Consider the following 26620-nt stretch of genomic DNA (forward strand, 5'->3'; position numbering starts at 1 on the left):
GGGATTATGGGAGTTGAAGTCCAAGAACATCTGGGGACCCAACGTTGAGGATCCCTTTAAGGGGAATATCTTACAGTGGTCACACTTCTAGTCTCCCTTTCATATGCAACCAGGGCAGACCCTGCTTAGCTAAGGGGACAAGTCATGCTTGCTACCACAAGACCAGCAATCTTCTTCTCCACCTAGAGAGCTCAAAATGCAGAATGAGAAGGGGAAGGAGAAATTGCAAAGCAGATACAGGAAATCCAGGATGGGTCCAGGAACAACTTAGGCGGCCCTCAGCAGAGCAGGATGAACTTGAAAAAAGTGGCTTCAGACATCAGTTCTGAAATGCAGAGGCGCCTAAACTAGATTTGCAAAAAAGGAGCACGGGGTGACAGAGTTGGAATGGACCTTAAGAGGTCCTCTAGCCCAAACTCTGAAGAGAGAGAGAGAATGAATACATGACTCCCTGTCCCCAAAGGGCTCACAACCTAAAAAGGAAACTTAAGACAGCCACCAGCAACAGCCACGGGAGGGATGCTGTGCTGGGGATGGATAGGGCCAGTTGCTCTCCCCCTGCTAAATAAAGAGAACCACCACTTTTAAAAGGTGCCTCTTTGCCCAGTTAGCAGGAGTGAAATATTTCCCACCACAATGATGTCCACAGAGTGCTCTACTTTCCCCGGTGCCGAGAGAACCATTGTGCCCCAACACCATATTGGAAGAGGCGCACAGAGCTCCCAGAACACGACATGTGCCTCCTAAGATTGTGTTGGGGCTCGAGGCGGCTCAGTTTCCCTTAAAGGTGCCCTGCTGTCGCTGGGCTAGGCTCAGCACTGCAGAGTAGGAACAGCTGCGTCTCTGAAGCGCCAGGCTTCGGATTCTGCAGAAACTTCTCACGGTCCTCATAAGCAATTGGTTAAGAGGCTGCACTTGGGGGTCAATGGGAAAGGTCTCTGGCTCCGAGATTACACCGTCCCTAAAACAGATTACTTTCTAGTCTCTGTCTGAAAACCTCCAGCAAAAGAGAGCCCATCATCATTTTATTTTATCTATCTGTCTTTCTGTCTATCTAAACAAACCACTTTGGGAACTTCTGTTGAAAGGCGGTATATAAATATTTGTCGCATTCGTATCACGGCATGAGGCAGACAGTTCCACTGTCCAACAGCTCTTCTAGATAGGAAATCCCCCCCCCCCGAGGTCTAGCCTGCTTCCTTGTCATTTCAGCCCACGAGTTCCAATCCAATAATTAGATAGTGTTTTAATAGTTTTAACTTTTTAAATTTTAATTGTTGAAATGTTTTAAATCTTTTTATTGGTTGTTTTTATTGTCTTGTAGACCGCCCAGAAAACTTGCATTTTGGGCGGTATAAAAATGTGTTAAATAAATAAATAATAGATAAATAAATACTGCCCTCCAGAACAACAGAGAACACGCCTTCACCTTCTTCTGCGTGACAGCCCGTCTCTCTTAAGACGGCCATCACATCTCCCCCTTCAAAATAAATCTAGGTAACTCAGTTGCTCAGAAAATGGCCCACTTTCTGCTGATTATCTATGTGGCACACTGAACACATGTGGGTGAGGGGAGAGGAAAAAACCAAGAAGAATGACGAACCAGCCCGCTTTGGGCTCATCTAATCGTCTGGAAACGATTCTTGCTGATCCTAGGCGATCATGCAAGCAGCTATTTACAAGCCTATGCAAACACACAGGGAGAAATCTGCTACTCTCATCAAAATTAGCTCTGGGATGTTTCAAATGAGGACAAATTCCCCACCCACCCCCTGCTCCTTTTGCTTCAGATTTTGCAAGCCAATGGAAACAAACTTTTAGGTAACGGTTTGAAACTCACGTCAGTTCCGATGCCAAGAACCCCAGAATGGTAAAGGACAGAGAGACTACCCATGGCTGCTCTTTGGCACAAGCCAGAAATCCCCTCCTATATGCAATTTCCCCCCACCCTGCAGACCGACTCTCCATGTGGGGCACTCCGACAGCAGAGTAAAGGAAGAGAGGCTTTTTGGGGAGGACTCAGGCAAACAAGCCAAGTTACAACACTGCAAAGATTCAGGAGAATATTTCTTCTTAGCCCTTTGGGGCCAAACTAAACACGACACGCCAAGTCCCATGGTACGGACTCCCCTAGTGGTTTTCCTCCTGAAACTGCCCACTCCCAGAGGAGGATGCCCGCTGCACCTCTGCATGAGTCAGCCTGCTGTGAGCTACAGAGATCTTTGGCTCAAAAGGTGGGGTGTCAATGCTGATATCAAAACAGTCAGGCAACACACCACACCACAGATCCTGTTCCAAGCGAGAGATTTGGAGGAATACAGGCCTACCTTGCATGGAAGTAGAAAGGTGCCTGAGAACTATATAGCCTGAGACGTTTTCAAGTACAGAGCACACCTCTTAATAATAAAGCAAAGGGTCCCTTGAGCATGTGTAGAGTGCCACCCGTTCATCCACAACCAGCCCCTAGCAACTGGGATTGATCAGGAAAAGCCTCGAGATTCAGAACGACTGCTTTTGGAAAACCAGTAATTCCATTTCAGAAACTGAAATGCAAGGCCGGGGCGGGAAAGGGAACAGGGTCCCAGGGTTCCACTTACTTTCAGCAGCACAGCCAATCAGCAGCAAGGAGACAAGGTTGATGAGAGAGATGAGCAAAGGAATTCCAGGGCCGGGATTCATGCTGACGGCAGGCGGAGACCTCCGACCGCGGCCGGGTCGGCCCCCCACTTCAGCGAAACTCACAGCACCTTTGGAAGGGTGTCAACACCTGCAGAGGAAAAGAAAAAAGAAAAGGGATCCACATGAGAAGAGGAGGAGAAGTAGGGACACTCGTGCAGAGGATTTGGGCCACAACACAGTGGCAGAGCAGAGCATCTGCAGAAGGTCCCGGGTTCCATTTCCAGCACCTCCAGAGTGTATGGGGAACCCTGTCCTACTGGGAAATGCCAGGGATTGAATCTGGGGTCTTCCGTCTGAAAGAGTGCTGCTGCTGGTCAGTGCAGACAATGCTGAGCTAGATGGACTAGGGGTCTGACTCAGTAGGAGGCAGGCAGTTTCCTATGTCCATCGGGTGCCTCCATGATTCAGTAGAAGAGCATCTGTGTTGCATGCAGAGGGCCCTGGGTTCAATCCCTAGCAGCATAAGAACGAAAGAAAAGCCCCAGAGGATCAGGCCCAAGGCCTATCTAGTCCAGCATCCTGTTTCATACAGTGGCCCACCAGATGTCACTGTAGGAAAAAGCATCTCCAAGCAGGCCTGGGAAAAAACCCTGTTTGAAATGTTGGGCAGTAGCAATGGCCCATTCGCACATCTTGTGGCAGAGAATTCCACAGGTTAATTAAGGTCGATGTTTCTAGTGCACACACAGGTAAGCAAATGTGCATGAACATACTCATATAGTACTTGACATCCACCACCACCCTCTCTCTCTCACACAAACACCAGATCCTGCCTCTGCTTTTCCTCCAGAAGGCTGTGTGTTCAGTTCCTGGAGCATCACCTGAAAGGGCTGGTAAGGACCCCTCTCTGAAAACCTGGAAAACTGCTGCAGTCAGAGCAGACTGAATTGCTGCACCGAATTCAGCTTGCTTCCTGGTGAGCCAGAATAAAGTCCATGCAAATAACTACCCTGAGTACCTATTTTCCCCTCAGATTTTTACTGGGTCCTTATGAGAAGATCTTCTGCAACAATATCTTGTTACACAGGGTGGGGGTGGGGATACTTGAGAATCTGGGGGAGGGGGTCCCGGAGGTGCAAAAGGTTAAGAATCCTTGCATTAGAGGCAACCAAATTATCTTGCAGCCACCTAATGGTGCAGCAGGGAAATGACTTGATTAGCAAGCCAGAGGTTGCTGGTTCGAATCCACGCTGGTATGTATTCCCAGGCTATGGGAAACACCTATATCGAGCAGCAGCGATATAGGAAGATTCTGAAAGGCATCATCTCATACTGCGTGGGAGGAGGCAATGGTCAACCCCTCCTGTATTCTACCAAAGACAACCACAGGGCTCTGTAGTCGCCAGGAGTCGACACTGACTCAAAGGCACACTTTATCTTTACCTCTAATTATCTTGCAAGTGGCAGAAGGGCACACGCACACACACACACACACACACACACACAAAGGGAAGAGGGCCTGAAGGCTTTTTAGCACTTTCTAGGAGCGCTGCTGGAGAAGAAAGGTGAAATCATTTGAAGTGCCATTTTAATAGGTCACTGTGTCAGGGCAGGAGAAATCTCCTGGAAGTCATCAAAACCTTAACTCCCCAAAGGAAGAATGCAAAGGCAGTCAAATGGGGTGATTGGTTTATTCATGCAGCACCACCACACAGAGAAGAAAAGGAGAGGTCCCTGCCCCAGGGAGGATACAACTGAAAATACAAGGACACAGAAGAGACAAAAGAGGAAGGCAAGGGAAGTGAAGGCAGGGGAACCAGGGGAAGAAGTCCTAGCTCATTTCAGCTGCACGCACTTCGACTCTGTTACAGTAGCAGTGGAGGGACCAAAAGTTCCATGGAAATGAGGAAGTTTGAAGCAAGCAAGCAAGGGGGCATCTTGGGGGTTAACAAGGGAGTAAAGTTAGCCGTTATCCCCTGCTAACTTGGCAAAGAGGCACCTTTTACCGTGGTGATTCTCTTTATTGAGCAGGGGGAGAGTAACTGGCCCTCTCCACTCCCAGCACAGGACCTCCAGTGACTGTTGCTGGTGTCTGTCTTGTGTTTCTTTTTAGATTGTGAGCCCTTTGGGGACAGGGATCCATCTTATTTATTTATGATTTCTCTGTGTAAACCGCCCTGAGCCATTTTTGGAAGGGCGGTATAGAAATCAAATTATGATGATGATTATTTCATGTTTACACAGTCAGACAGGTGTTGTTGTTGTTGTTGATGTTGTTACTATTAGTGGGTTATGTTAAAAGAGCAAATCTATGTGGCTCTGGAAGGAGGTCCAAGGCATAAGGGGCATCAGGACAGATTGGGCCGAGGCCTGCTTTTCTGACCGGCTGCTTCAGGAGGGAGTGAGAATAGTGGGGCAAAATCTCAACCCACTCCCTGAGTGGGTTTGTCAGAACTGCTACAGGAGCCCCTGTTCCAGAGCCTCTAGGCTTATGACTGGAGCAGCCAAGCACCCCTCAGCAGACTGCATTCGGCCCTGGGCCCCACAGTTGCTGACCCCCCAATAAATAAAATAACAACAACAACAACAACAACATTAGTACCTAAAATATTAATTATATTAAAACCAACAATACTCGGAACAAAGGAAGCTGCCTTTTACCGAGTCAGACCCTTGGTCCATCTCGCTCAGTATTGTCTTCACAGACTGGCAGCGGCTTCTCCAAGGTTACAGGCAGGAGTCTCTCTCAGCCCTATCTTGGAGATGCTGCCAGGGAGGGAACTTTGAACCTTTTGCATGCAAGCAGGTAGGGGCTCTTCCCAGAGTGGCCCCATCCCCTAAGGGGAATATCCTAACAGTGTTCACACATGTGGCCTCCCATTCAAATGCAAACCAGGGCAGAGTCTGCATAGCAAAGGGGACAACTCATGCTTGCTACCACAAAACCAGCTCTCCTCCCATACTAATCACAGTATTCTGTATGAAATAGCTCTAAACGAGTTCAAAGCATCAGAACGGGTTATAGAACTACCGTTTAAATTGTGTGTCTAAACCAGAACTGAACCAAAGAGTTAAACCATACAGATGAACCTGTATGCTGAACTTGTATGATGAACCATACAGAACAGAAGCCACATTTCTTTCTAAAAAGCTTTTAAACCAGAACTGAAAAGAGAGAGAGAGAGAGAGAGAGAGAGAGAGAGAGAGAGAGAGAGAGAGAGAGAGAACAAATGAATGAACGCCCATATGCCTGAGCGGGAACTGCATGATACCTTTTCCAATACTCTCTCTCTCTCTTTTTTAAAAGAAATGTGCAGGAAATGGCTACAGTATCCCTGTCAAATGGCTATCCGGTATCACTGTTTGAAAACCTCCAGCAAAGAGGAGCCCACCACTGCATGAGGCAGGCTGTTCCACAGTCCAACAGCTCTTACAGTTCGGAATCTCTTCCTCGCGTCGAGTCTGAATATAAAGTACAGGTAAAGTGTGCCGTCGAGTCAGTGTTGACTCCTGGCAACCACACATAGGAGTTTCCCATAGTCTGGGAAACATACCAGCAGGGATTCAAACCAGCAACCTCTGGCTTGCTAGTCAAGTCATTTCCCCGCATAACCATCACCTTAAGTGGCGCAGCAGGGAAATGCTTGACTAACAAGCAGAAGGTTGCCAGTTCGAACTTCGAATCCCCGCTAGTATGTTTCCCAGACTAGGGAAAACATCTATATTGGGCAGCAGCAATATAAGAAAATGCTGAAAGGCATCAGCTCAAACTGTGCGGGAGGAGGCAATGGTCAACCCCTCCTGTATTCTACCAAAGAAAACCACAGGGCTCTGTGGGCGCCAGGAGTCAAAATCTACTTGACAGCACACTTTACCTTTAATTCCCCTTGTCATTTCAACTCACTGGTTCTAGTCCTTCTCTCTCTCTCTTTCTCTTTATCATCTGCCCCCTGTGGAAATTTAGATTGTGCTTGCTCTGCAGCACAAGGTATTTTCGCTTTGGCTTACATTACTTTGTAAATCACTATGTGCAATGATGGTGCAACAGAAGTCAAGAGTGCAACATTTCAAACAAAACTGGACAACCCCCCACTATCGCAGACTCCTGCTCTAAGCAAAGGGCTGGACTAGAAGAGCACAAGTGTTCCTTCCAACTCTAACATTCTGTGATTCTATTAACACTGTGCATGCAAGCAAGCCCCATAGTAAGAAGCAGAGCCTTCTCCACTGCTGCTCCTAAAATAGAGATATGCACAAAATGGAATTCGACTCAAATTGGAACCATTGAACAGAGTGGAGATTTGTTCACATTGATTCAAATTCATCCAAATTCAAATCAAGTTGAATCGAATTCAAACAAATTCACCTGAATTTGTGATTCGGCAAAATTGATTCAGGTGAATTCGAATCAATTCAAACGAATCTCCACTCTGTTAAATGGTTCGAAATCAAATCAATTCGAATTTGATTTGAATTCTGTGCAGATCCCAGTCCTGAAACCATCTTTTTCCGTCACTTGCAGACAGGCCAAGCTTTGGGTTGCTAGTCCACAGGTTTCGTTTACTGCTGCTCTCACTGATACGGGTTGCTATTACCATGGTTTTTCACTGCTTTGTTATAATCTTCATTTTGTTACAATATGAATCACTTTGAAATCCTTTACCAGATACAAGATGGTATTTAAATTTAGCAAACAGACAAGCAGTGGTGGTAGGGCAAACGGCTGCAGATGGTTCAAAGCAGGTGAATCAGAGACACACGTTGCAGGTGCAGGAAAAGAGAGGCAGCCACAAACCACAGCATGGTTACTGGCCAATACAACCCAGGGGCCACTCTTTCCTGGATCCAAATATAATTTGTGGGCAGGAGGGGGAAGAGGCCACATACATTTAAAAAAGGGTGCTGCAAAAGACAGATTTCATTTTTTGAAAGTTGCCCAAAGTGTTTTGAGCTAGTAGCTTTGTATCAAGAGAGAGGTACAAAAAGATATTCATTATGCATTAAAATGGAACAAATACCCTGATCATCGTTCTATATAAGGCAATAATATGCCTGATCAACATATTTGCGTTATGTTAGAATTCATAAAACAATCACTTAAAAAAAATGTTTTAGTTATTCTGCCTTAAACCTTTTCCACCATCTGCTTCACAGGGACATCTAAGCTTTATTTCCCAAACTTATTCCCTAAAAAATCCCCTATCTTTCTAGTTCAAAAGTATCTCTGTGCGCAATTACTCCGCCTTAATGTGTGTGCATGTATTTTTGTACCATGCCACTCCTGAAAAAAGAACAGTACGCTGAAAATGGACCGGCCAATTTGCTAAATATAAAACCCCTCTTCTGCAGCACTTTTTGACGTTTGCTTCCTGCAGACTGGCACAGCTCCCTCTTTTCTGAATCCAAACATCAGCAGCAAGCCTTGACACCAAACTGCACATCTGGAGTCAATCAGAAGCTGCAGCCCGGCCCACTTTGATGTGGGGTTGTCACGTCCCAAAGTTTGACCTCAAGGTTCCCCACCCCGGGGACGGGCAATAGCTTTTTCATGAGAAGTTATTTTGCACATGGCCTGAGAACATGTTAGCTCCACCACCTCCTAGTTCATCAGGCTCCACCCCTGAGGGACCAGACACAGCCTGCCTCTGCAGCTCTACTTCCTGATTGGCCAGGCACTGCTAGGCATCGCCCCTTTCCCAGACACCACCTCCTGATTTGCAGGGCACCCCCCTTAACTCCAAGACTCTCTGCTTTGTGTCTCAAACCCTGAGATGTGGGGACAGAGCCTTTTGGAAAATCAGGAGGTGGGACCTGGCAAGGTCATGAGCTGGGAGCAGTGTTGTAGGAAAGGACAGAGCCTAAAAACAGGAAGCTGCCTCTTATTGAGTCAGGCCCTTGTTCCATCTAGCTCAAAACTGTCTACTCTGACTGGCAGCAGCTCTCCAAGGTTTTAGGCAGGAGTCTTTCCCAGCCTCCCCCCCCCCCCGAGGTGCTGCCAGCAACTGAAACTGGGACCTCCAACATACAAAGCAGGGGCTCTTCCACTAACAGCCTCATTCTTTGCAACATTACCAACAAGCTAGTATTTTACCAGCAAAAGTTGCGTTTTATCCAGCCATTCCTGAGGCTTGAAAAATGTACACACTCGTGGTCTTCTTGGGCTCTGTCCACAACACTTTGAGATTCCGCCTGCCGATGTCTCCCCTGGCCTCACCCAGGGAGTGGATGTATTTCTGGAATCACGTTTGCCAACGATAGACGCTGCCAACAGTTAATATATTCAGTAACACATTGCCAACATAATTCCCCTCCGTCCTGCCTCCCGGGACATTAAAGCGTAGGTCAATTTGTCACCTCTTTTCCAGTCTAAACAAGCCTTTTAAAAATTAATTGGTTCTTAATACACTGGGGGGGGGGGACACCATGCCACAATCCAAACACCAACCACAAAAGCTGATAACTTGTTCTGCTTCTCTCCAATCCCATTCCTGGAAGCGATCAGCTGTCCTGCTGCTTTGCCAACAGAAGCATCGTGAAAACACGCAGCCACTCTCTTCATTTGGGGCACTCTGCCTTCAGATGTGCGGCAGCTGTTCTATAAGTGAAACACACTCTGTACACACTCAGAGGCAGCCTCCTCTGTGCTACCACCACACTTCTCTCTCAGCCGTCAGGATCTGTATTCAGAGGGTTGCTTCCTAGGACAGAAATGCGTTATCTCCCATGTCAGACTGAGCTTTGCGCTATTATTCCCTTCTCTCCTTTCTGAACAGCAAATCATTATAATTCATCCTATCAAGATCAAACCTGGAAAAAACCCACAAGGAAAATAAAAAACAAAACCGCCACCTAAAATCCGACAGAGGAGCTGCTTGTTTGCGCTTCTTACAGGAGCAAATATTCTTTTAAAGTTTTTACACTGTTGTCATGTTTTAAACTTTTCATTTTTGTTTTAACTAATGTTTTACTTTCTGTTTTTATTTTGTTGTAAACAGCCCAGAGATGTAAGTTTTGGGCAGTATAAAAATATGGAAATAAAATAAATATAGGCCAAATTTGGACGTAATAGGAAACCGGACATCCAGATTTGGGAAACCGGAGTTAAAGGAGAAAAGGGACCCGCAGTTTACCTCCCTGAACTCCACTCTGAACTTTTGGTTCAGAGTGGAGTTTGGGCGCCTTCAACTCCGCTTTTGCAGTGCCAGCGATACTTCCAAATGCTGGAACCGCAGTTTTGGCCCCCTGGAAGTGGAGTTGAGGGAGGAACCTCCGCTCTCACTCTGGCCTGATTGGCTGTGAGGGATGTCCTCCTGTCGAGAAGGAGGCCCGCACAGACAGCCCCCCCCCGCCTCTTTGCAGTCTTACTGACTGTAGAGAAGCAGCTCTTCTGAACGCCCAGACGCGGATGGGAGAGCAGGGTGTGTGTGCCCCCCATTGGAACCATGGTCCTGTGCTACATCTGATGGCAACCATAGAATCTCAGCTGTCTACTTAGCCAGCACTTGATGCCAAGCAGGAACGTAGCCACCATTGTGCAAACGGGTTCAAAGAACCTGGCCCGCCATTGGTAGGAGCTGCCGAAGCCCCCAGTGGGGGGGGATGTGGCTCGGGCTTTGGAGGAGCCCCTAATGACACCCCCCCTGCCACCGTCTGGGCTACCGGGAGCACCAAGCGAGTGCTTGCCTATCCTTTTCAGGCAGCGTTTGCTGCCTGAAAGTGTCTATCCCCCTTTCTTTCCCTCCAGAGAAGGAGAGAAAGGGAGAATAGATGCTTTCAGGCAGCAAGCACTGCCTGAAATGATACAGAAGTGCTTGCTTGGGCTCTTCGGAGCTCAAGGCCATGCCCCCTCTCTGGAGGAAGATAACAGACCATTTCAGGAAGCAAATGCTGCCTGAAAAGGATAGGCAAGTGCTCTCTTGGGGGCCCCGGTAGCCCGGGCGGTGGTGGTGGGGTTCGTTTGGGGCACACCCTGTGCCCATGACGTCACGCACACAGGACGCCTTCAGAGGGGCCGCTGGGTGGGGCTGGACCGAGTCCGCCACTCGGCTGGCTCCGCACCTGATGCCAAGTACTGGAGTGGGTGCCAAGTTTCAAATACCCGGACCAGATGCAGACCAGGAGATTCCATAAAGAGCACGGGGGGGGGGGGGCAGGAATGGCAGATCTGGCCCTGGGAGATGATTTCAGCGAACCGGACTTGAGTAGCATCTTAAAAATTCACTTCCCACAATGGCTTCCCCTCCCTGCAGTAAGAGCATTGACAAGCTCTTGGGGTCGTGGCGGACAGCTCGTTGAAAGTGTTGACTCAATGTGTGCCAGCTGTGAAAAAGGCCAATTCCATGCTAGGGATCATTAGGAAGGGGATTGAAAATAAAATGGCTAATATTATAATGCCCTTATACAAAACTATGGTGCGACCACACTTGGAGTACTGCGTACAATTCTGGTCACCACATCTTAAAAAGGACATTGTAGAACTGGAAAAGGTGCAAAAGAGGGCAACCAAGATGATCAGGGGCCTAGAGCACCTTTCTTATGAGGCAAGACTAAAACACCTGGGGCTTTTTAGTTTAGAAAAAAGACGACTGTGGGGAGACATGATAGAGGTCTATAAAATCATGCATGGTGTGGAGAAAGTGGATAGAGAGCAATTCTTCTCCCTCTCACATCACACTAGAACCAGGGGTCATCCCATGAAATTGATTGCCAGGAAATCTAGAACCAACAAACGGAAGTACTTTATCACACAACGCATAACCCACTTGTGGAATTCTCTGCCATGAGATGTGGTGACAGCCAACAACCTGGATGGCTTTAAGAGGGGTTTGGATCACTTCGGAGAGGTCTATCAACGGCTACTAGTCGGAGGGCTACAGGCCACCTCCAGCCTCAAAGGCAGGATGCCTCTGAGTACCAGTAGCAGGGGAGTAACAGCAGGAGAGAGGGCATGTCCTCAACTCCTCCCTGTGGCTTCCAGCGGCATCTGGTGGGCCACTGTGTGAAACAGGATGCTGGACTAGATGGGCTTCCTTGGGCCTGATCCAGCAGGGCTGTTCTTATGTATGTGTGTTCCCCTAGCTCAAATTTGATTGGCTTGGAAATAAGATGAATCAAATCCTCGATTTCTGGATAAAAACAACTCCAAAAACTCACAAAAGCTTATTTACTAGTTGATCCAACTGAAACTGGGAAGATAGAATCCAGAGAAGATACAGTGGCCAAGAAGAAGAAGGTTGATCCAGTTTAATAAGGGTGGACAGTGTTTAGGACACACTGGTCAAATCCAGAACTAGTGTGCATTCAACAAGGCTACCCATTCTCTGAAATCAAATGCTGAACTGCCCTGAGCCGGAATTCTCACAATGGGGAATCAGTAAAACAGACAAAGCTATCACCCAAGACACTTACGCATACACATTTAGATCCCTTTGAAGTGCTGCAGCACACAGAATTGATGCCTCCAGTGACACAATCTCTCCAGTGAATGGAGCATTTTGGATCCTGTTTCCTGCTCCAAAAGTCCACTCACTCAGTAGCAAAAGATCTTCAGATGATCTCACTCCCACCCTGAAAAGTGTCTAACCAGCAGCTCTTCCCAAGGCATCTGAAACCCTCCAATATTTCAATATTTGAAACGTATTCAATATTTTACTCCTTTTCCATTAAACTACCAATTGACACATCTAGAAACTGTTACCAAATCTCAGAAATTGTTCAGAAACCTGTCCTAGGAATAATCTCTCAAGCATAAACCAAGCCAAGCTCCTAAAATGTTCACAAATTGCAGCTAGAATTTTGGAATGACAATACAAACACACAGTGGGGGCACAGCCATTTCCGCCTACTCTGGGACTGCAGATTTTGTTCAGAGCACAGAGCTGAATGCCAAGGACACATCCAAATTACTGAGGACAAATCTTCTTTTTTCTGACAGATGTCATGAAGTGAGAGCCTGAGGCCAAAAACACACTTCCACGCTCCTTACAGAATTCCCCAGCCCAAATCCTTGAACTCTTCACCCGGTGCACACACACACGCACACACCCCTCCCTCAATTAAAGAAAAGAAGACAGCTCCCTATCTGGTGTACAAAATATGCCTCTTCCGAGGTTCAGAGCAGATGCGGATTTCCTAAAGGTAAAGTGTGCTGCCGAGTCGATGTTGACTCGTGGCGACCACAGAGCCCTGTGGTCGTCTTGGTAGAATACAGGAAGGGTTCACCATTGCCTCCTCCCACGCAGCATGAGATGATGCCTTTCAGCATCTCCCTATATCGCTGCTGCCCGATATAGGCGTTTCCCCATAGTCTGGGAAACATTCCAGCAGGGATTCGAACCGGCAACCTCTGGCTTGCTAATCAAGTCATTTCCCCACTGTTCCATTCGGTGGCTTTCCTGGTCTCCTAAAAAATCAGGTTAGGTGACTGGGAGCCCCCTAGGGCACTCCCCACTCTCTTGCTCCCCACTCTCTTTCTCACACTGGGCTCACCTCCTCTTTACAGAGCAAACCCTGGTGCTGTGTTATGCCTGCTCCAACATGAAGGTTAACCCCGGTTCACTTTTAAGTGCAGCCTGCAAACCAGTGTCAGGGGCCTCCCTGACTCAGACCCTGGCGAGTCCTCAGAGGAGGAACCCACCACCGACTACTCCCTCAACCCAGGACCGCTGCTCAACCCATCCCACAGAGCCCGGGGATCAACTGGGCGAGGTTCCTCCGAGGGAGGACTGGATCCCCAGAACGCAAGACCCAATCCCCACCCCCACCCCAGAACCATCATTGCTGGGCTCATTTCCAACAGCAAAAGTGGAGCATTCCTCTGGCAGTTCGCCAACGGATGCTGGAAGGGTCTCCTCATGAGTCAGACGGGTCACAGAACCAAGCATGGCTAATGGGGATGTGGCTGAGTACATAGGAAGCTGCCTTTTACCGAGTCAGACCCTTGGTCCACCTAGCTCAGTATTGTCTACCTAGACTGGCAGCGGCTTCTCCAAGGATGCAGGCAGGCATCTCTCTCTCAGCCCTATCTGGAGATGCCATGGAGGGAACCTGGGGCCTTCCACATGCAAGCATGCAGATGCTCTCTTCCCAGAGAGATTCCCTAAGGGGAATCTCTTACAGTGCTCACACATGTAGTCTCCCATTCAAATCCAAACCAGGGCCGATTCTGCTTAGCAAAGAGGATGATGCATGCTTGCTACCACTTCTCCCATTCAGCTCTGACTAATATAGGAGGAGGAACAAAACATGGTGCTGTACTGTTATACCAGCTCCCACGTGAATGCTAACCCCAGTTTGCTCCCAGTTTGGAAACCAGCTTCTGTTGCTGCAGACCTAATGCTGCAGCAGCAATATCTCCAAATGCACAAGAGGAGAAGGAGGTCAGAGCGGTTTCCAGATCTGACCCTGCAATGGGGTCACATCGGATCTCGGAAGTGTGCTTCCACACTTCCTGTGTTGTGACACCGCAATCCCTACATGGACAGCAGGGTGCCGTTCACATTTCCAAGGCCTTGTTTCGTATTTAATCGCTGCGATATAGAGCTAGGAAGTCGTATATCCCGTGTAAAAAAGCTACTGTTTTTTTCAGGTTGTTAGTTTCTGCGAGACTGCTCCCCCTGCTGTTTACGTTTCGAATGCGACTTGCCTGAACAGAGGCATTTTGCTGCTGTTGAACAGCTAGTCTGGAAAGCACCCAGGAATGTTACATCCTCACTAGTCCTGAATAGGCTGCACTTTAGCAGTAAATGGTAGGGTGAATTTCAGAAGCACCAGCTTCTCTCTTCAAGTAGACCAGGAAGCAGGGGAAATTATGCCCACAGCACATCTATTAAATTCATGGAGACTTTGACCCATAGTTTTATTTACTCAGAAACTTACAACCAATTTACTTTTCAAGCAACTTGAGGCAGCTTTAAAGCTAAAGTGGCACCTTCCCAAAATGCAATCATTTTTTTTAAAAGGAAGAAGGGAGGAGATTTAAATGGCCAAAAGCCAACCTTCAAAACAAGGAGGAAATTGTGCTAACGGAAGGACAGATGCGTGTTTACTAAGAAATTAAGTCTCACCAAGTTCAGTGGGGTTTACTCCCAGGAAAGTGTGTAGAAGGTTGCAGCCAAGTCATTAAGGGGAATGTGATTTTGTTCTGTGAAGTCAAAGGGAAAAGTTCTGCGAACAATTTTAGGAAGCAAGCAATTAAAGGAGCAACAACCTCCAAAGAAATGGATACCATTAAAACATCATACATTCATGCATTCATCTATCTATCTACCTATCAAACTTCCATCTCTGGGCGGTTTACAGCAACACAAAACAAATTAAAACGGAAATCAAGACCTTAAAATATTTAAAACCACAAGTCTAGTTAAAAGGCGTGGATGAATAAATGTGTCTTTAGAGACGTTTTAAAAGTTGTCAGAGATGGGGAGGCTCTTATTTTAGCAGGGAGCGCATTTCAGAGTCTTGGGCTGGCAACAGAGAAGGCCCGTCCCTGAGTAGCCACCAGACGAGCCAGCAGAAGCTGCAGACGGACCTCTCCAGATGATCTCAATGGGTGATGGGGCTAATAGTGAAGAAGTTCTCTTAAATGCCCTGGGCCTACGCTGTTTAGGGCTCTATAGGTTATCATCAGCAACCTGTGTTTTGTCCGGAAACTTATTGGTAGCCAGTGTAGTTCTTTTAATTTAGGAGCAAGAATAATATTTGTTATTCTTTTTGGCTGGCTTGGGGGTCTTGGTGGCAGAAGTGAAACTGACCATCTAAGTTCAGACTGGCATATATTAGGGATGTGCAGAACGTTCCACGGGCGGAACAGTCCGCCTCGAAATGGGCCTTTTCGAGTGCTCTGAGCTCAAAACAGAACGCCCTTAAAAAGGGGGCCTGTTTCGAGCACAGAACGCAATGACCCATTCCAAGGCGGAACAGCCCGACCCATTCTGAGCACCACTTTGGAATCCAAAATGGCGCTCTTCTGGCCTCTGCGCATGTGCAGTGGCCATTTGCGTGGTCCACACCAGTGTTCTTTCTTTCTTTTTTTCATCTGTGCATGGAATGACTTTTGTGGGGTGGCAATATCAAGGCAGCGTGTGCACACATGCACTCAGAGTGGGATCTTCCTAATTTAACCTGAGCGGGATCTAAAATTAACTGAGTGGACATCAAAAAACGTGAGCACGTGCATGTGCACATGCCTTAGAGGGGAAACTGGTCCACACCACCCACGCAAATGGCTGCTGCGTGTGCACAGAGGCCAGAAGAGCACCAATCTGGAATTCAAAACAGCACTCGGAACATTCCATTCGGAATGGGGTCGTTCCCAGTTGTTGTGATGGGAAAATCTGTGGATTTTGTGTTCGCTTTAGTATATGTTGTGATTGCATGCAAGCCCAGAAGCAATGCAGAATGCAGCGTTAATTCAGCTTTCTAAGTCACAGCCTGCTAGTCCTCATGGGTTCAAAGAAGCGCTTCACACACACGTGACCAATGCCTGAGAGTGTCTCCAAAGCCCAGAGGTGAACAAGAGTTACAGGGGTGGAAGGCAGAACTGCCGGTGTCCTCCAATGGCCTTGATCTTTTTTTTTTTTTTTGGTGATCAGTAAAATGTCGCATTGGGCACAAGCAGAAACATTATGCAAATATGCTTAGATTTGCATGCCCGATACAGGTCACAGCTTTCGATTCCATGACCCCAGCATGGAATTCTGTCTGTTTGTGTAGCACTAAACAGCTTCAGTCAAGGGCACTTGCATTCCAGAAGGATGCATGACACAGTACCAACACTCAACATTTGTTGCTGCAGATCTCAGTCTTCCCTAAAAGAACCTCAGATTCTATATCTGACAAGAAGGTTTCTCGCAGCAATGGACGCCAGAGCTCATTGCTGGGAAACAAATCGGTCCAGTTTGCAACACTGGGTCGTATTCCTGGTTGAGCACCACTTCTCCCACGAGTACTTCTTCGGTTCAGAACGTAAACCAAAATGGAGTTTGCATAATCAATAAAGAAGGGGCCAGGAAGGCAGATGCCTCCCAAATGCACGTGCAAAGGTCATCTCAAAATTAAACCCCTTCCCTTCTTGCCAAAGGTTTCAGTGGAAACCTTTTACCTTGGAAAAGAGGCGACTAAGGGGAGACATGATCAAGATGTATACAATTATGCATGGAGTGGAGAGGGTGGACAGAAAGAAATTTCTCTCCCTCTCTCACACTAGAACCAGGGGTCACCCCATGAACCTGAAGGTTGGGAAATTTAGGACCGAAAAGAGGAAGTACTTTTTCACACAGCACATAATTAATCTGTGGAACTCTCTGCCATGGGATGTGGTGATGGCCACCAGCTTGGATGGCTTTAAAAGGGGCTTAGATAAATTCATGGTGGACAGGTTTATCAATGGCTACTAGTCTGGTGGCTATAGGCCACCTCCAGCCTCAGAGGAAAGATGCCTCTCAATACCGGTTGCAGGGGAGCCACAGCAGGAGAGAGGGCATGCACAGACCTCTTGCCTGTGGGCTCCCCAGAGGCATCTGGTGGGCCACTGTGTGGAACAGAAGCTGGACTAGATGAGCCTCCTTGGGCCTGATCCAGCAGGGCTGTTCTTATGTTTAGTGATTGCTATGAAACTATAGTCCTATCATAATAAATTTGTATTTATTTATTTATGTATTTATTTATGATGATGATCTATCATCATAACTTTGTATTTTGCCCAGAAACATATCGGAAACAATTGCACTGGCTGCCGATATGTTTCCAGGCAAAATACAAAGTGCTGGTTACCTTTAAAGCCCTGAATGGCTTAGGCCCGAGTTACCTTAGAGAGCGCCTTCTTCTGAGTGATCCCCACTGCACATCAAGGTCATCTGAGGAGGTTCGTCTCCAGTTACCACCAGCTCGTCTGGTGGCGACTCAGAGGCGGGCCTTCTCTATGGCTGCTCCGGAGCTGAGGAATGCGCTCCCTGCGGAAATCCGTAATTTTAATTCTCGATTAGCCTTCAGGAGAACCCTTACAACGTATCTGTTTGGCCTGGCTTTAAAAATTGGTTTTAATATTTTAACTCGGTTTCAGGGTTTTTAATTACTGCAACTGTTTAATTGTTGTTTTAAAATGTTTTTAAATTGTTAATTGTTGTTATTTTTTTTTTTAATTTTTGTTTTAGCTCTTTACTGTTTTAATGGTTTGTTTTAATTGTAAACCGCCCTGAGCCATTTTGGAAGGGCAGTATAAAATCAATCAATCAATCAATAATTAATTAATCAGTCTCGGAAGGGACCTTGGAGGTCTTCTAGACCAGCCCCCTTCTCTCTGCAGGAACCTGCTGCAGCATCCCTGACAGACGAAGACGAAGGCACTGTCTGAAAACCTCCAGCAAAGGACAGCTTACCAACATGAGGCAGACTGTTCCACTGGTGAACAGCTCTCATAGTCAGGAAATTCTTCCTAATGTCTAGCCTAAATCTGCTTCATTTCCATTTCAATCCATTGGTTCTAGTCCTCATGGGCAACAGAGAACAAGCCCGCTCCTTCTACTTTGTGATAGCCCTTTGGATCTTTGATGATCACTCTCATATCTCCTTTTAGTCTTCTACCCTCCTGGCTAAACATATCGAGCTTCCTCAGCCATCCCTCATAGGACTTGGTTTCAAGATCCCTCCCCATCTTGGTTGCCTTCCTTTGAACCTGTTCCAGTTTGGCAGCATTCTTCCTAAAATGTAGGCCCCACAACTGGATACAGATTAATATGCTGTAGAATCTGTGTACAGTGTATGCCCATACAGATCTGTACTAACACACAGCTATTTACATGTTATGTCCAACGCCCATACTGTGGTACACTTCCTATCTGTATCCTGCATTTGAGGAAGCCTGTACCCAAATTCACTTTTTAAATGAGCACACAAAAACGTACATGTGTGCAGACACCTGTGTGCATGAAAAACGCCATGTCAGAACAGAGCTTAAGTGAACTACTAAGCCGTACAAGCATATGCAGAAAAGTCCACTAAGGTTAACACCATATTCCTTAACTAGCTTCTGAGTCAGTGAATAGGTTATATCACAGGGCTTCTCAAACTCTGTTGCAGTCCAGAGGTTGATGGACTACAGGACGAGAGCTGGTCTTGGAGTAGCAAAGATGACTTGTCCCCTTAGTTAAGCAGGGTCTGCCCTGCTTGCATATGAATGGGTATCCTAGGGGAGGGAGCCGCTCTGTGAAGAGCATCTAGGTTCCAAGTTCCCTCCCTGGCAGCATCTCCAAGATAGGGCTGAGAGAGATTCCCGCCTGCAACCTTGGAGCAGCTGCTGCCAGTCTGTGACGACAATACTGCGCGAGATAGACCAATGGTCTGACTCAGTATATGGTAGCTTCCTATGTTTCCATTACCACCAGCTGCAATGGCTGTGGGCCATTGGGAGTTGCAGCCCAACATTATCTGGGGGAGCTGGGAGTTGGAGTCCAATACCCAAGGCCGAGAACCCCAGAGTTATCAGGTGCCAAAGACAGGGACTTCTCAGTGATGGCCTCACAGCTACAGAATTCCCTCCTTAAAGAGATTACGCAGGCTTCAGCCAAATGGCAAAGGCCTGCCTGTTTGGGAAGGCATATACAATACTGCTATTTGTAAAAGCTCTGCTTTTCTACTACATATACAGTACACCCATTTTTAAATTCATGGCTGTATTTTAACCCGCTTGATAGCCTTTTGCATGCATTGAGAGCAACTATGGTAACTTTAATTTAAAAGCAAGGTATAAATGAACAAAGCAAAGCAAATTCTCTTGACTGTTTCTTGCAAATATTTAATGGGGTCGCTGTCTTGCATCTGTACTGTAACTACAACTCCTGTTTTTGGAGAGGACAGTAGCTGAATTGCAAATTGGCTCCCCGCCATGGTTGGTACTAGAATCCACAATTCCCGGGGGAAATGTGTTAAGGTAAACATGTGAACCAGCACCTCATAAATGCAGAATCAGCTCTGAATTGAACCAAGTTTGTCCATCACTAGGTTTGGAAGAAAAAAGTGCACAGGAAGCGTTGGAAAAGGCTCAAAAGGAGGAGAGAATGGAACCGATATTGGCTCAACGTGACACATTCCAAACAATTCAGGTGTAAGATAAAAATGCATTTCTAGTTTGAGGAAACCGGTGTCTTCAGGCAGGACTTCTAAGCATTCTTTTGATCAATTTTGATCAAAGCAGGCTTCGTGCCCAAAGCTGGAGTGAGGGCTTCAAACTGAAGCAGAATCCAAAATATGAAACTGCGTAAAGGTTTTCCATTGTAAAGTCCTCAGAGGAGGTGAGCAATTATCCATTTCCACCTTTGTTTTGCCTCAATGGGAAAGAGATACAAGTGAAGAACAACAAGAAGAGACGCAGATAGAATTCACACAACATGGACTTAATCTTGCGGAATTCACAGACATGTTATATGAGCCAAACGGAGGAGCCACACTTCCCAAAAAAGATCACCCTCTGTTGAAGCAGATTGGCCCATTTCAGCTAGAATGCAGGCATTTATGAAACAGAGGTGAACAAGTTCTTGTATTCAGAGCAGGGGCAGGAAGCAGAGCCCTCACTCTGATTAGGTTTCATGTGACCAACCCTGGTTGATTATGGCTATGTCATCACACAGGCACTATGATTCCTGATTGGGTGGTTCACACAGGCAGAAACAACGAACTAACCTTTTTAAAAAGGCACCAACGTAGCTGCTGAGAAGAGCAATAAACAGGAGCTTAATTGTGCAAAAAAGTGGGGGAACATGGGGGGGGGCAGGAAGCACAGCCCTCGCTCTGATTAGGCTTCATGTGACCAACCCTGATTGACTATATGGTGCTGTGTCATCAAACTGGCACTGTGATTCCTGATTGGTGGATCACATGGCCAGAAACAATGACCTAACCTTTAAAAAACTGCAATGTAGTTGCAGGAGTTAAATTGTTCAAATGGGTGAGGGCGGGGTTCTTTCAAACACAATTTTGTAAGTAATTTCTTAAAATTTCCGAAGTCTTTGCCTGCAAAAATTAGGCTGAGCCATAGTTAAGATCAGAGTTTCTCATACTTGGTCCCCAGATGTTGCTGGACTACAACTCACATAATCCCCAGTCAAAATGGCCAAAGCCCGGGATTTGGGGAGCTACAGACCATTGTGGCTGAGGATGATAGGAGCTGTAATCCAACTACAGCTGGGGACCCAAGTTTGAGAACTACTGGCTAAGATGACTATTCAGAAAGACAATACCTGGAAGAGAAACTTCTTAGCTCTAGCTATGATAGCTGAATGGAACCTTCAGGTTCTGGGGTAGTCTACCTTGGAATGCCAGGTGCTGGGGAAACCCAAAGAAGAGGGACACTGTCTTCATCCCCGGCTTGCAAGTGCCCAAAGGCTAAAATGATGGTAAAACCAAAACACACACCACAGAATCCCCACTTAGCCGTGGAGCCCAGCCCATCACCTTGTGCCTAGCCTGCTTTAAAGGGTTCTTGTGGAGATAAAACCGAGCCACCAACATGTGCCCTGGACTTCAAAGGAAGGGTGGAGGCAGAGCTGCTGCTAGTCAGAGTAGACAATACCAAGCTAGATGGACCAACGGTCCAGCAGAGGACAGCTTCTGGCGTTCAGCTGGGACATGCACCCTATTGAGCTAGATGGACCAATGTTCTAACTCTGGTTGGGCAGGTTCAGACGTCATGAGAAACCCCGGATTCTTCCATCAAACTGTGGCTAGTCTGCCTACCTGAGCCTGCCCCGGTCAACAAGCTGTGGCTGACGTCGGGGAGTCAAATCACCATCCGAACCCAAGGTTTGAAGCTAGTTGGTTTGTCCTCACCCTGGTCTCAACGTGACGTGTGAGCCCCCAATTGTGGCTCAGATTGGCTTGTTTCAGCGGCTTGGCCATCACATCGAGAGAGGGAAACCTAGATCCTGGGAGGCAAGGAGAAGGGGTGGGACCTGAGCAAACCACGCTATGGTGCAACAAACCACAGTCTGGCAATTGTCTGTGGTGCCCATCCAAATAAACAGTGATGGAAATAAACCATGGTTCCCCGTGATGTCTGAACCCACTGGATAAGGCAACTTCATACATCTCATAGGAGAGTAGCAACTTTTCCCAACGGAGACAGCCGAATCAGTAAGATATATTTTTATTTCTAAATCTATACATGGGAATAGGGTCTTTTTAGGGGGGGACTGCAAAAGAGCAGAAGAAGCTAACAAACCCAGATGTTTTGCAGGCAAACTATAGTTGGTAGAACGGTTTCCCCCAACCCAAATCCACTCCATCTCCGTCAATCACGCCTCCTAGCTCTCAGTAGACACATGGGCATATGCCGAGTGTTTCCATGGGAATATCCGTCTGATGTATGGGAACAAAAAGATGTTCTGGAGGGATGGCTGAGCCACAAAGAGGTAATGCTTTGCGACGGGTGTCCAGCCATCCTCTGCCACAGTCAGCTCCTTTGACATGAGATTTCGTTATTTTATTAAGGAGCAGCAGGAGGCTTACTGGAGAAGCTGGGGGGGAAAGCAGTGGTGCGCTGGTTAGAATCACTCCAAGGACTGCTTTGGTGCTGAGAGCTGGGTAGTTCAGCTGCCTGAAGCCTCAGGGGGACAGAAAGAGAGGCTGTATCTGGTTGGGAAACCAGAGCGGCAAAGAAACACACACCACACACTAGCCATGGGCTAGGCTGCGGTGGCATCACGGAATGTTCACAAACATTTTAGCTGCTCGGGTTGAGTGTCAGAAGTAGAATGTTGAAAGCAAAGCTTGCCTGTATTGTAGGGGTCAGAATCCACTTTCCAAAAGCAACTCAAGATGACACACACCACGTTCCTTCCTCCAGTTTGAACTAACCACCACCATGAGAGGCAGGCTGAGACCGTTCGGCCTGAATGGCCTGGAGCCGACCAGGGAGCTTCAGGGGGTCGTGGGGATCGAAGCCCAAGTCTTTTAACTGGACACTCTCACCAAGGCTTGAAAAATTCTACGTGCCAGGGAGCCATTTAGAAATCTGACTGTGGTGCCTAGGCTAGGATATTCTGATGCAGTTATTTAACAAAATATTTGTTTTTCCCAGTCAGGTTTCCTTCTGTTCTAAGCATGTTACTATATTAGAAAAGGGGATACAGAGAAGGCCCTCTCCTCCTCGACAAATGACCATCACTACATCCAGTAATTTTGTCAAGTGTCCCGTGTCTGGCTCTCAAATTTTTGTCCTGGCTCCTAGATCCAGAGGAAGTTTGCCAAGGACAGCTCTAGCCATTACACCACACTGGCTTTGTCTTTATTGAAGACAGGGGTAGGCAACCTTGCCTCTCCACCTGCTGTTGAACTACAATGCCCATCATCCTCAGTCACAACCGTGGCTGGGGATGATGGGAGTTGTAGTTCAACAGCCGGTGGAGAGTCAAGTTTGCCTACCCCTGATCTAAGACATGAACTGGGAACTCCTCACTCACCCCTGGAACTCCATCTTGGGATTTTGCTATGGACGTGGTCTCAGTTCTTTGTACGGGGCTTGCCTCTCTATGTGAATGTCTCTATGTACCGGCTTGAGGAGGTGGAGTCACTGTTTGTTTGTCTGCTCCTTACTTGCTGTCCTGAATTCACACTGAGAGGTTCTCCCTCTCTCTGCACATGCATCAGAGACTGTTAAGTCTGTGGTTTTCTTAGCCTCGGTTTCAGTTAGTAATAAATATCAAACTCTTGTTTCCCAGTTAAAGTTGCTTCCCGTACAATTACTTGTAGAGGATAAGTAATCTCCCTGCAAGACTCCCTGCCACTAAATTAACCAGCTCCTGGCTCCCACAAATCTTTCTCCTCCCAGGCTGCATGTCACGCAAGTCCCAGGCATGGGGAAGACCTGCGCAAAACAGGAAAAGGACCCAATTTCAAGTTGCACAGAATTAGACATCAAATTGAGTTTCCCTTGTTGCTTTAATAGACTTTTGCCAGGCTACAATGACATTAGCAAAGCGACCTCGTAAAAACGGGGGGGGGGGGCGGAGAGAGAAGAGAAATGACTGTTAATGGGACCCATTACGGGAAATGTGCTGGAGCGCTAATGACCTTTCAGGCCAGGCCAGCTCGAGGGAGGGAGGGAACCTTTTAAGCAATGGCTTGTTATCTTCCCAGGCACCACAGCCAGGAAAGCAGCCAAGAGAAGTCTCTCCTTAGGACACAGGGCGTGCATCAGAGCTGCCATCTTGGAAAAGCGGGGCTGCGCTTCTCTCTCGGCCATTTGCAGGCCCAGAGATGCCTCGACGTTCCTTGCCCTCCGCACAGCCTGTGACACAAAGGATGGCTTCTTGCGCACGGGTGCAGAGTCCCATCAAGAACCAGAAAGTTAGGAACCACAGTTGCTTGGGGATGGGGCCGTGGGTGGTTTCTCTTCTTTGCACGCAGAAGGTCCCCAGGTTCAATCCCTGGCAGCAATTCCATGTAGGGCTGGGAAGGTCCCCTATCTGAAACCCAGAGGAGCCACTGCCGGTTGGGGTCAGCTCTCCTGAGCTAGATAGACCAAGGGACTGACTCAGTAGGTAGCAGCTCCCTATGACTATAGCGCAGGGGAAGCTTTGCAAGCTTCTGCTTTGCATGCAGAAGGTCCCAGGTTTACTCCCTGGCAACATCTCCAGGTAGGGCTGGAGAGCAGTGTTCCCTCTAACAGGGATTCCCAGAAGTTGTTGACTACAACTCCCAGAATCCTCAGCTATAATGGCTTTTGCTTGGGGATTCTGGGAGTTGTAGTCAACAACATCTGGGAATCCAGTGTTCCCTCTAACAGGGGTGCCCAGACGTTGTTGACTACAGCTCCCAGAATCCCTAGCTGCAATGGCTATTGCTTGGGGATTCTGGGAGATGTAGTCAGCAACCTCTGGGCACCCCTGTTAGAGGGAACACTGCCTGGGGGAGACTCCTGCCCGAGATCTTGGAGGAGCCACTGCCAGTCAGTGCAAACAACACCGAGCTAGATGAAGCAAGGGTCTGACTCAGTAGGAAGCAACCTCCTCTGCTATTCTTCATAATGCAACTTGCAAGGCCTCAGAAGAACTCTGCTGTCACGTGGCACCTAAGGCAGGCTACGGACACGTTGCATGCACATTTTAAAATGAAACTTTCCTTTTAAAAACCCTGCAGTTTGAACAAAGTTGCACTTTTTAAAAGAAGCCATGCGCGTGTGGGAGTGCATGTTAGCTCTTCTCCCCCCCCCCGACCCCCCCCACCAACCCTTTCCTGCTCCCTTCAGCAGCTTTTCTCCCAAGGGTCGTCCCAGGTATACAAGGTAAAGATGCAACGGGCGTCCCAAATGGGCAAAGCAGTGGGTGGCTCATATTGGAATTTCCCCGCCAATTGGTGGAAATACAAGCGGCAGGGGAAGCATCCCCCTTGACAAAATCATCCGACCCCGGAAGCTGCTTTTCATGGGGGGAGCATGATCCCGGCACGCATTTCCAAGACAACTGCAGGCTGCCCTTCAATTGATTTGCAGCGAGCATGCATCGGGAGGGGAGGCACTCTGGAGAGAAAGGCACTCTGCCAATGCTCAGAGGTGCCTTTGCCTACTACTCTCTTCACACATTTTTTCCAGTGTTCCACGCTGGCATGGAGTGGGGGGGGGATTCTGGGGCTGTGCCCTGCTTGGCATCTACAGATTGCAGTTCAAGTCAGAAGATCAAAGGAGCGTTCCTCTCCTGCCACCTCACCCCCTGCCAGGGATTCCTCCCACCCCCAGAGTCTGGCCTTTGCCTGCCATGATGAGTCCAATTGTTCTCCTAATGAAGACCTGCAATTCTTTTTAAATGTTAATTACCGGTGATGGTAGCAGAAGGCAAGGCACAATTCCCCTCACGCTTTGTTGCTTGCAGTCACTCAATTTAGCTTCTTTGGTGGGGGCGGGAGAGAAACCTCCTCAGGCCCCATTTCTCATCCACTGGCCAGCCGTCTTTCCTGGCCTGTAACCTCTATGCAGCAGCAGCAGAGAGGTTTCTTGCATCTTTCAAGATACACTTGCACAAGCACGCACACAACCTTCCTGCATTAGTGGACAATTAGTATATCCGGAAGACTGCTAAGCTGAAACCCTAGATAAAGCAATAGTAAAGTGAAGTAAAGTGTGCTGTCGAGTCAGTGTCCACTCCTGGCAACCAGAGAGCCACGTGGTTTTCTTGGTAGAATACAGGAGGGGTTGACCATTGCCATATCCCGCGCAGTGTGAGATGAAGCCTTTCAGCATCTTCCTATATCGCTGCTGCCCAATATAGGTGTTTCCCATAGTCTGGGAAACATATCAGCGGGGATTTGAACCGGCAACCTCTGGCTTGTTAGTCAGGTCATTTCCCTGCTGTGCCATTAGGTGGCTGAAAGCAATACTACTAAATATTAAATAATACTATGTGATAGTACATAATACTAAATCACAAGGTCTGCAGCCCGGTTCTACCTGTGCTTATGTGGGGGGTGGACCTACCATCGTAAGTTTGCTCTCGGAACTCCGCAGACCTAAAGAAGGGTCTGTCTGCAAGTTAAACATTATGCACGCTGGCAATCCACTGAGAGCATAAAGGAGAACATGAAGGCATTTCCTGTCCTTCAACCAGTTAGCAATCCACACATGTACTTGTCCCCTTATCCCATGACCACTAAGTTTCCTCAAGAGCCTTTGATGAGGAACTTTGTCAAAAGCTTTTTGGAAGTCCAAACACACTATGTCAACTGGATTACCTTTATACATACACCTGTTTACATTCTCAAAGAACTCCAAAAGTTTGGTGAGGCAAGATTTACCTTTGAAAAAGCCATGCTGGTTCTCCCTCAGCAGGGCCTGTTCTTCTACATGCTTAACAATTTTATCCTGGAAAATGCTTTCCATCAATTTGATCTGCACAGACGTTAAGCTAACTGGCATGCAATTTCTCAGATCCCCTCTGGATCTGAGAAAATCTGGGTTATATTGGCTACTCTTCCGGTACAGAACCTGATTGTAGGGATAAGTTATATATATTTTTAC

At 47.5% G+C, this 26620-nt stretch overlaps 1 protein-coding gene across 13 annotated transcripts in view; it reads right to left on the reverse strand.

Annotated features, from left to right (window-relative positions):
* PTPRS (protein tyrosine phosphatase receptor type S) overlaps window positions 1–26620 on the reverse strand; it is a 346861-nt gene that overhangs the window by 166804 nt on the left and 153437 nt on the right. For all 13 annotated transcript variants that reach the window (XM_053301444.1, XM_053301445.1, XM_053301446.1 and 10 more), the window contains one exon: window positions 2598–2767. In XM_053301444.1, coding sequence (XP_053157419.1) covers window positions 2598–2679 — 82 coding nt within the window. In that variant the 5' untranslated portion in view covers window positions 2680–2767. The remainder of the gene's footprint in view (window positions 1–2597; window positions 2768–26620) is intronic.

This window comes from Hemicordylus capensis, chromosome 2 (genome assembly GCF_027244095.1).
Source record: "Hemicordylus capensis ecotype Gifberg chromosome 2, rHemCap1.1.pri, whole genome shotgun sequence".
NCBI classification, from domain to species: domain Eukaryota; kingdom Metazoa; phylum Chordata; class Lepidosauria; order Squamata; family Cordylidae; genus Hemicordylus; species Hemicordylus capensis.